The sequence below is a fragment of the Henckelia pumila genome, chromosome 3 (genome assembly GCF_033568475.1).
Source record: "Henckelia pumila isolate YLH828 chromosome 3, ASM3356847v2, whole genome shotgun sequence".
Lineage (NCBI taxonomy): Eukaryota > Viridiplantae > Streptophyta > Magnoliopsida > Lamiales > Gesneriaceae > Henckelia > Henckelia pumila.
The window spans coordinates 193806680-193816896 of record NC_133122.1 but is presented as its reverse complement, the minus strand read 5'-3'; the positions used below and the strand labels follow the sequence as shown (position 1 = coordinate 193816896).

At 34.5% G+C, this 10217-nt stretch overlaps 3 protein-coding genes across 4 annotated transcripts; 1 reads left to right on the top strand and 2 right to left on the bottom strand.

The window, feature by feature from the left end:
- Positions 1-244: 244 nt before the first annotated feature.
- Positions 245-2239, top strand: LOC140891040 (small ubiquitin-related modifier 1). 2 transcript variants are annotated; one of them, XM_073299271.1, is made up of 3 exons: positions 245-395; positions 1582-1731; positions 1974-2239. In XM_073299271.1, the coding sequence occupies exons 1-3, from the start codon at positions 318-320 to the stop codon at positions 2037-2039; spliced, it is 294 nt and encodes a 97-aa protein (XP_073155372.1). In that variant the 5' UTR covers positions 245-317; the 3' UTR covers positions 2040-2239. The 2 variants fall into 2 exon arrangements, with proteins under 2 accessions (XP_073155372.1, XP_073155374.1); XM_073299273.1 differs by lacking the exon at positions 245-395 and adding an exon at positions 416-540.
- A 1060-nt stretch (positions 2240-3299) lies between these two features.
- Positions 3300-4797, bottom strand: LOC140893165 (uncharacterized). The gene is made up of 3 exons (XM_073302231.1): positions 4680-4797; positions 4372-4601; positions 3300-4164 (listed from the first exon to the last, which is right to left on the bottom strand). The coding sequence occupies exons 2-3, from the start codon at positions 4561-4563 to the stop codon at positions 4024-4026; spliced, it is 333 nt and encodes a 110-aa protein (XP_073158332.1). The 5' UTR covers positions 4564-4601; positions 4680-4797; the 3' UTR covers positions 3300-4023.
- Positions 4798-5765: 968 nt separating this feature from the next.
- On the bottom strand, positions 5766-8322 carry LOC140890625 (GDP-L-galactose phosphorylase 2-like). The gene is made up of 6 exons (XM_073298542.1): positions 7659-8322; positions 7427-7548; positions 7266-7325; positions 6901-7143; positions 6373-6807; positions 5766-6285 (listed from the first exon to the last, which is right to left on the bottom strand). The coding sequence occupies exons 1-6, from the start codon at positions 7780-7782 to the stop codon at positions 5950-5952; spliced, it is 1320 nt and encodes a 439-aa protein (XP_073154643.1). The 5' UTR covers positions 7783-8322; the 3' UTR covers positions 5766-5949.
- Between the last annotated feature and the right edge of the window lie 1895 nt (positions 8323-10217).

Genomic DNA, 10217 nt, shown 5'->3' with positions numbered 1-10217 from the left:
TTCAAAACTTAGTAAATCGAGCTATATGAATAAAAACAAGAAAAAAAAACAAATATGAAAACCAAATTACATGCTCTACTTAATATATAACCGAAAAAAGAAAAAAAATAAACCAATATAATCGACATTTTTAAGTATTTTAATTTTTTTAATCAAACAATTATTTTTTTTAATGAAACAATTATTATTTATGTAAAAAAAATCTTTGCCAAACACGGTCGTATAACCGGAAACAAAACAAAATCGGAGTGTCCCTTTGTCTTCCCCGAATATTTATACTCTTTAAAATAAGAAAAAGGGGAAGAAAAGTAGTAGAAATGTCGACTCTCGGTCAAGAAGACGACAAAAAGCCTGGCGATTCATCGGTTCATATCAATCTCAAAGTCAAGGGCCAGGTTTACTACTTCCTGTAAATTTATTAAATTTTCGTTATTGCTTGTGGGTTTTTGTTCGCTTCGTTGGTGGAATTCTACTTTGACGATGATCGAGCTGGGTTTTTTTTATTGATTGTGTGTGATGGGTTTTCACATCAGTATCGTGGTCGGTGACGTAGGAACTATTAATTTGTTTTTAATTGTTTATTCCTATTTTGTTGGCGTAGAAATGGGTTGAATGTGCATGTACTCTGAGTGTTGTTTTTGCCAGTATTTATTAATTTTGTTTCCAGAAATTTCTCTTATAGTTCCGAAGGAGCCGATGGTACATGATTTGAGTTATTAAGTAATTTTGTAGGTTAAAAAATGAAGGGTTTTTCCTTTTGAAGTTCTGGATTATTTACTCTTGTCAATTGGAAGTGTTGAGTTCCTAGTTATTCTTCCTGATGTGAGGCTTTTGCTTGCTTATTAGGTATATGTGGGTAAATTTGTAGGGAAAGTTCTTATGCTTGTCACCAAGATATTGAATTCAGAATCTAGTTTTTCGAATGATGCTTGTGCAGGTGTGCCTACGTTTGTAGTATATATCAATTGTTGAAGAAGTTGTAAAATTTTGGGATTTGGTTTATGTGCATCCTACTGCTGGGACATCAATAGATACTTTTTGCTACATTGAATTTTATCCGAGTCTGCTATTGTATTTGGTGCTTGCAGTCCTTTTTGGTCTTGAGAGTTGAGAATTCTTTGTGCATAGTTGTTGATTTTCTTTCTTGCTTGGGAGCTTGATAATTTTTACTTTTGATAAACCTTTATTCAAATGATATTTCTGGAAATGCCCTTAAATTCAGAACCTTTTTCCTTCCTTTTTGTTCAAATGGTGTCCCTGTTGTGTCTCTAGCAATAGTTTGGTTAGTGAATTAAAATTGTCATATGACTTGAAAAGTTGATTTTCTTGATGTCTTGGAGGCATTTGGATGGTACTTGGCATGAAGAAATTAATTGCAACTATTTTTTCTTTCCTGGAACTTGTATTTTGAATATTGTCGATCCTCACGGTCGTGATTTGTTTTTTTGTGCTGTTGATGCCTTTTAGTGTCTTATATAGTTATATATAAAGTTGCTGATCACCTTGTCCATGCCAGTTTTTGTATTCGAACTTGGATGTATTTTGATTCTGACATATGTAAATTTGTGCTTCTGTTTGTAGGATGGAAATGAACTTTTTTTCAGGATTAAGAGAAACACTCAACTCAAGAAACTCATGAACGCTTATTGTGAGAGACAATCAGTGGATATAAACTCTATTGCATTTCTATTTGATGGTCGCCGAATCCGTGCAGAACAGACCCCTGATGAGGTCTCCCATCCTTCTTTTTGAATTCGCACATTCATCATGCAAGTTATAGATGACCAGAAATGGATGGAACAAGAGAATAGAATTCTTAAAATAAAAAAATAAAAAAAAAGCGACACAGAAATTTCAAAAATTTGTGTTTGAAGATAGTGTGTATCGAGCAAGTCTACTTTGAATCTTTTATGGGTCAGTGCTTTGTTTGATCTCATGCATTTCATATTTTGTTTCTTGTCCTTTTTTTACAGTTGGAAATGGAAGACGGTGATGAGATAGATGCTATGCTGCACCAGACTGGAGGTGCTCGTGCATAATCGAGGAATGAGGATGATGTTCTTATCGATCGCTTACACCAACTGACTTAGATTCCTTCAGAAGTCTACTTGTTCCTGGTTTTTTTGGCCTTATGTTTTGAATGAAGTTTCATTTTGAACATTCAATCTCCCATAATGGGATGTTGGTTCTCTCATGCTTATTGGGAATGAAATGGGAGGGGATAATGTATTATGTTTTACATTGCGTGATGATGTCTAGTTTGGCATGTGTACTCTATAATACTGCTGCCCAAAAATTTGATGATTTAATTCTCTCAAAAAAAAATTAAAAAAATATATTATTACAAAATATGATTAAAGAGTACTCGACCTTAATAATGAGTTTTATCTGAAAAAAAAATATGGTTTTGTTGTTTGATATTTGTAAATTTCGAAAATACACTTGAACTTTTGTTATTTAGGCCAAAACAGGATATTTTATCTAATCGAAAATAAGAGTTAGGATTTTATCTTAAGTTAGTTTCATTTTCTTTGGGCTGGTTTGTTCATAACAAAAATTCTCATAAGAAAAACTCTTATAAGAACGTTTTATAAGTTGTTTTATAAGTTAATTTTATAAGGCGATTTATTATTTGACATGACTCTTAAAAAGATAATATTTTTCATATCAAAATATTATTTTTATTAGAAGCATGAATAGGGTCGACAATCGACTCCTCACCGCAGAGCAGGTCTTGTCGATATTGCTATATATGGTAAATGCGTTAACATGCGAAATTTATTAATTTAAACAAAAAAGTTATTGTTCTGAATATTTGTTCTTATATTTTATCAGATTTAAAAATTTTAATAAGAATTAATTGATGGCGGATCAAAATGTTAAATTTAGCAAATTTTTTATGGTGTTGTGTACACGTAACACGCACGACCTCCGCCAAAACGGCAAGTTGAAACCACCAAATTGTATTTCTACATGTATTTATTATACACACATATATATCACAATATATATGATCTCACCGCATAAGCTGCAAACCAACACATATTATGCCAGATTGAATTCACCAAGAACCATATTCTTGCAACCAGTAAACTCAAGATACTTCACAATGCTGCTGACAGAATCAACAGAATGCAAACCATTCATACAAAACGAGATCGAATCACCATGTTAAATTTAACAGCCATTTGAGCAAATGAATAAAGTATCAGATTCTTGAACTATAAAATATTCGAGCCAAAGACAGTCAGCATCTCTAAACATCAGCTGAAGGACAAACTTTCAGAGTATTTACCAGCAGTAGATGGACATCATTCTGCGTATCGCATACAGAAATAGGCTTGTAGGAGGCCATGAAACTCAGAGAAAATCCTGTATACCATCATTCAGAAAAATAAAAAACTTCTGGTGTCTACAATGTTGTTCTGGAAGGAAGAAACAGGAGAGAACCCAAATAACAGTTCCTTAATTAAAGAAGGAAAGATGGTGGATGCTGTGTCATTCTATCACAAGGCTAAACTCTTTTACGTGTTCCATGAATAGTTTGCATAGTTCAGCCCACATCCTGAAGGATACCATTCAGCATCCAAATCAGCTATAAAAAATACATGGGGATTAGTTTCCATCTATCCTTTTCCCCATGTATCAAAGATAAGATAATTTCATTAAAATACAATGCTGAGACTTGATTCCCACAATAAAGAATATATATATATTCAATTTAACACGTCGTCGTGACTTCTTTTCGAGTAGCCTGCGACTATATCAGCAACAAAGGTAAACAGACTTATGAAGATTATAGAAAACCTCCAAAAATAAAGTTACAAATAGATTAGAACATCAAATGAAAAAAGGATGAGCCCAAATAAATTATACTTCGGCATCTGAACTTGAAACCACAAAATTTAACAGGGTTGAGACCAATTTATTCAGAAAAACAACTGAGAACATCTCCAAAAGTACATGAGATGAAGTATGGCAATCTACATGAAATAGCTAATCCTCAAAAAGCAATTTAGCAGTTTAAGTTGAAGGGCTTGTAACCGGCATCTGATTCTGAATATGATTCACAACCAAAGGCGGACGCAGAGCTTGATGATTCACTTGCTTCTGCTTCCGAGCATTGTACATTTCCTCTGTCTCGATCACAACCAACCTTTTCACCTACATTCAAAGAAAGACCAGACATAAAAGACTTAATCTTTAATTTTTCGCATCTCCAATCAATCTCATGTCCTTAGATGAAAACACAAAACATCAAAAAAAAATTTTATACAATTTTGTTTCTTTAAGCCACTCCCACTGAATTCGCACTCATTGTACAAGAAACTCATCGAGCTACTAGGCAGTACAAACCAGATTACGGATTACCTGTTGAAGCATACCCCGGACAGTAGGCGTATTCCATCTCATGACGGTACGGTTGCATTTGGTAAGGCGCAAGGCTTCTAACGTGCGGCGGTGGAGCCTCCTCGTACCCGGAATGCCCCTCACCAGTGTTACGTACAGATTAGGGCTCCACGCGACTGGGACATTAGCTTTGAATGCGTTGAAAGCACTCATCTTTCCTTCTCCAGCTGCAGCCTTGCTCGACTTTGTGCCTACGGAGAATTATCAGCAAATTAATAACGAAAAAATAAGATTACAACAAAGATTTAACAGATTATCGAATACAAAACCTGGGAATCAAATGGAGAGACGGTCACGGATCAGCAGAACAGATTAATCAAATTGGCTTAGGGTTTTTCCTCAAAAAAAATTGGCTTAGGGGTTTAACAGAAATGGGAGAGTGATCTAACGACGTCGTAGGGGGATCAAGATTGATTTTAATAGAGTTTTTATATATTTATATTTATATTAATTATCCAAATAATAATTTAAATTGATAGAAGAGTGATTTTATAAAATTTATATGGTTAATATAAAAATACTAGTATTAAGGTGAAATTACCAAAGTATATAATAATTAAATTTTAAATTAAATTCATTTGATTAAAATTTATTTTGATTAAAATCTATCATTGTACCTTAGAGTCGTTGTATTACGTCGAGCTCAGATCCAAAAGTGTTAATTTAGTAAAACAATTGATATATCACAGTATATATACTGATGAAAAGTTATTCTAGAATTAAAATTTTAAAATGAATTAGTATTCTATAATGCAAATTTAATCTCTACTTTAATAGATAATATTAACGAGATGATCATTTGTAGGTACAATGTGTTATCAGTGTTATATAAGTCTCTGTTTACAATTACACTACTGTTACACAAATAAATTTATTTACAGGTGGATTTTCTTAAATCATAGTAAATAATTAAAATCAACTCGCTAAATCACAAAAAAATATTTTAATTAAGAAAAAAAATATTTTTCGTAGAGGGTTAATGTATGTTAAATTCTATATTAAACTTTTTTTAATCAGGTTAATAGATTAACATAAATTTTACAACTGTTTTTTTTAAATCATTAGAATTAATTAAAAGTTTTTCTTACTCGTTAAAAATATCAGACATATTATCAATTTTGAATAGTGAGTAAGAGTCATAATTTGCTCGACAGCACAAATGCAAGAATTGAGAATCTAATATTTTTTGTTGGAGTGTAATCATAAAGCGTCAAACGCTCCATCCTACGACACAAATGATTAGCGACATCTATAAAAACATTTGCTCGAAATTGGTATTCGATCCCCGTTGGAACTGGAAATCAAAGCCCGGAGGGTGATGAATAGAAACACAAGGTGAATTACTACAAAGTTAATTAACACTTGAATCAGACAAGATTGTTGAATTAAGCATACATCAATACATAAATCACACACCAGTGGATAAACATATCACTCCACAGATGCTAAATCCATACTAGTAAACACAACTGTTACTAATCAGGCAAATACAAAGCCAAAACACACAGAGACTTCGGCTCTGAACTCGGCGAGATTCTGCTACACGGGCACCAAAGCAAGGTGGGAGCCTAAAAGGGTATCTCCATCATGAGTTTGAGGGGCGTCCGCTGGCTCTTCATCGGCGGTGGTCTGAACGACGGTGTCGTCAAGATAGCAGCAAATGGCTTCAAATATAAGCTCCTTCACTTCTTGGATTCTCTCTTCAGAGAGAGAGACCTCAGCCAAGAGTCTCCAAGCATTTTCATTGGATGCCTCATCATAATCCTTCTTCCTTTTCAGCACCATATGTCCACTTATCTCCCAAACTGCTGGATTCACTTGAGTGTCGAGTAGCTCCGAACTCACTTCTCCCAGTGCTTGTTTCTCAGCATAGCACTGCTTGTCCAAATGAAAACAACTGTTAGCCACAATTCAATTTTAGTAGCATGTTCTTCAAATAATCTAATTCGAAGGCGTCTTTACCTGTGGAAAGAGGAAGATTCGCTTCCCGGAATCAGCTATAAGTACATTGTGAGGAATGTTGTTCTCTTGCAAGCAAATGCAAGCATCTGACACCGCATTTGATAAATCTTCTAAGCTATTCCCACCCTCGAACACAAGACCTCGTACCGGATAATCGAGGATATCTGAGATTTTCACTCCATCCTTTGTGGTGGTAATCTTCTTACAAGGAGCCCTTTCGATAGGAAAAGGCGTGGCCAAATAGTAGGCCTGAAAATGGAGATGATTAATGGTTGCAAATGCACCTAAGCTATTGTAGCCCACACGGAAGTAAGGGTTTCCAGCTTCCACAGCCATGTAAAGTGCAAGCAAGAAGCTCTCCCGGTCAATCCTCTGAGGCAAGCATTCCAGAATCCGAGGGATAAGCAGTACATGGCCATATTCAATCGGGCTAACCTGTAAATTAAACCAGTACCAGGATTAACTATACAACCGCAACCAAGAAATCCAACAAAAGCTAAACATAGCGCACATATATAGTATACATACATTAATGGCAACAACACTAGGCGAGTTATCGATATCGAACGGTGCATTTGGAAAGAACTGGACTTCATCATTCTCACTGGCCTCAAACTGGAAGAGCACTTCTTCTTGGCCAACCTTGGTAAAATTGAACTTGCTTTCATCAAAAGGCTGCAAGACCTTATCCACACGAAACTCCGTCGGCCTCTTCTTGAGGTGCCTGCCCTCATTCAGCTGGGCAATGAATCCATAATCACCAGGAATCACCTAAGAATGAGTATTATCAACAAAAAGTTAGATGCTAAGTAATTAGCGATTGGCTAATACTAGAATTAAAGACTCAATCCGGTATCTAGTGTGGATTTAGCAGAGCCAAGAAGAAGACAAACCTTAGTTTCGCAAGCAGTGACATCATAGCGAAAGAGACCTCTCTGCATACGCTCCTCCCACTACAGCCAAGAATAATAAGATTGAGACAATATAAAAAGAATCTCGGTGAAAGTGAATATAGCAAATCAAATCAGTGAATCAGTAAAGATTGGTTTTTTACCTCCCCAAGAAGAAGGGAGTCCAAGAATTCAACTGGAGGCTCTTTCTTCTCAGAGCCGAACAAGGCCTTTCCAGTGTCCACCTTGTTCGTCTTCTTGAAAGCATACAACGGCAGCTTTGCCCCTAAACAAATCAAGATCCCAATGAATTTAAAGACATAATCTTTTTCTAGTTTTTCACAATAACAAGAAACAAAATAACATTGTACACGCATACGTACAATCAACATATACCTGGAAGGCAGCAGCTTCTGAGACAATTGCGGCCACAGCCGCCGGCATGGCGACCGCCATCCTCCATCTCTTCCTTTTGGTAGTTGGAGACAACAGTAGGAACCCTCTTAATCCTTAGCATCATCTTTAGATCTGTTTATTATAAATATACTCCTTCTTTCTCGGTATAAAAAGGATGCAAATTCTTGATTTTTCACACAAAAAAACCAGGCAGATTCCCGGTTATATCAATAATACGCAATACGTTCACGGATTTATGGAGCTAATACAGAAGGCAACCGCCGCCGGCGAGGAAAAGAAGGTCAGAAGGGCTGCCGCCTTCGGAGGGCGAAGCTCCACGTCCACCGTGCGTCGCAGGGTTGCTCTCGATCACACAGCCCTTGCGTCGTACAGCCCGGACATGAATAACAGGGCGATTAACTCGTAATAAAGCCGTGATTTCGACAACTTTTCGTTCCGGGTTTCACCCCTTGGTCTCGATACAACAGATAAACGAAACCCACAAGCTCTTGTTAAAATCCAGAGCTGCAGCGATCAAATATCAATGGAGGAAGAAGGGATCTGAGAGGACTATCTGTAACTATTCGGGGAAGAGGAGAAGACGAAGAGATTGATGCTTCTTGCGGTGAAGGCAAGAGGAGATTTATTAGTCTTGCTGTTGGAACTCCATGGGTGCGTATGTATATTTATAGATAGGCTATTCAATGTTTCCTTTTCATCTTTCAATGTAATAATTGGTTGTCTTTATTTAATACAAATGAGAATTAAATATTTCTTTTTCTTTTTGTTTCTCTAAAAAAAAAAGAGAGATATAATTAACTATTTTTTGCCATAATTTATTCAAATATTATTTATTATACATAAAAATTCCCATGTAACCTCAATTTTATGAAACAGATTATCAACATAATCTTTTTTTTTTTTTTTATGAAACCTTAATTTTATGAAACAGATTGTCGACATGATCTATTATTTTTTCATGTCTAAAAGTTTGCTTTTCACTAGAAATAGGAATGAGGTTAAAGGTTATAACCATCTTCATCCAATGAGAAATGTACTTAAATTTAGAGGTCGTTTCGTGATACGTACGTTGCAAATTTTATTGATTGGTTTTGTTTTTTTTTTTTACATGGTAGAAAAAAAGTAGATTTGATTTTTTTGGTTGTTTAGTGTCTACAAACCATTTTTAGTTCGCGGATGTTTTAAAGTTATAATCTCATTCATATAAATTCTTATTACTATATTTTTTTGAAATTTATTCAATCAATAAATGTATTACAAATTTACAATCTCAAACGCCTACTACTAATAAATGCGAAAAAACTTTTTTTTTTTTATAATAATACTATTATACATACATGCCCATACACATATGTATATAAAAATAAAATGCTAAATATTAAATAATCTAAGAAAAATATTAAATAAATAAATTCTTAAAAATATTTCATGCATCATTTTAAAATAATAAATAACTCTACTGAAAAATATCACATGCGGAATAATAATAAAATAAAACATGTTTTCAAAATTAAATCATAATAAACTAAAAACTGCGACGGTCACGGGGTCCACTGCTCCGTGATCTCATACGTCCTCACCACCGGTAGGAGCTACATCAAATTCATCATGCTCACCTGCACCATATAAGCGTAGTGAGCCTAGGGGCTCAACATGTCTAATCCTTTATAACAAGGTTAAAAATAATGCATCACGTAAATACTAATACATATACATGTACATGAGCATGCATGGAAACATTTTTCATAACATAAATGTTGAATCATAAATCTTACATATATCATAACTTTCTTCATCATACATAACATAATTGAGCAATGCATTTGAAACCTGAAGATGGTCCTATCCATAAGTGTGACGCTCATGTGTCGACTGATCAGTCTCATAAACCAACGTACGATGGCGGTGATAAATCACCTCCTATGGTAGTAAACTACCGAATCATATGGTGGATAACCACCCCTATGGTAGTAAAACTACCGAATCATATGGTGGAAAACCACCCCTATGTCACACATACTTCAATTTCCACAAAATATTTTATTGCGCATCATTTACATAATAATATTCATAATAAATGTCATGGATGCATGCACTGAAAATTTGTCCGTAATATATATTTAATTTATTTTTCATAATAAATATACTCATACTAAAAATATGAATTTCATGCATAAAATAATTAAATATATATTCCGGACTTATTTATTTTTCATGGGTTGGTCCAGACTGCTGATCACTCATCTAGGTCCATTAATCTTACATTTAAGCCCAAATATTTCATTCAACTTAAATGGGCCTAAAGAAAATATCTAAGCCCATTAACTTAAACAAGCCCAATAAAACTCTAGCCTGGCCCAAAAATTCCCTGACTGGCCCAAAAATTCCTATGGGCCCACGAGCCCATAAAATTATTGGGTTAACTTAAAAATAATTTAAAAATCCAAATAAAATTATTTGGAGGCCCAAATAATTTTCTAATTAATTTTAAAATCCCAAAATCAATTAATCTCTTAATTAATTAAAAATTTAAAATAC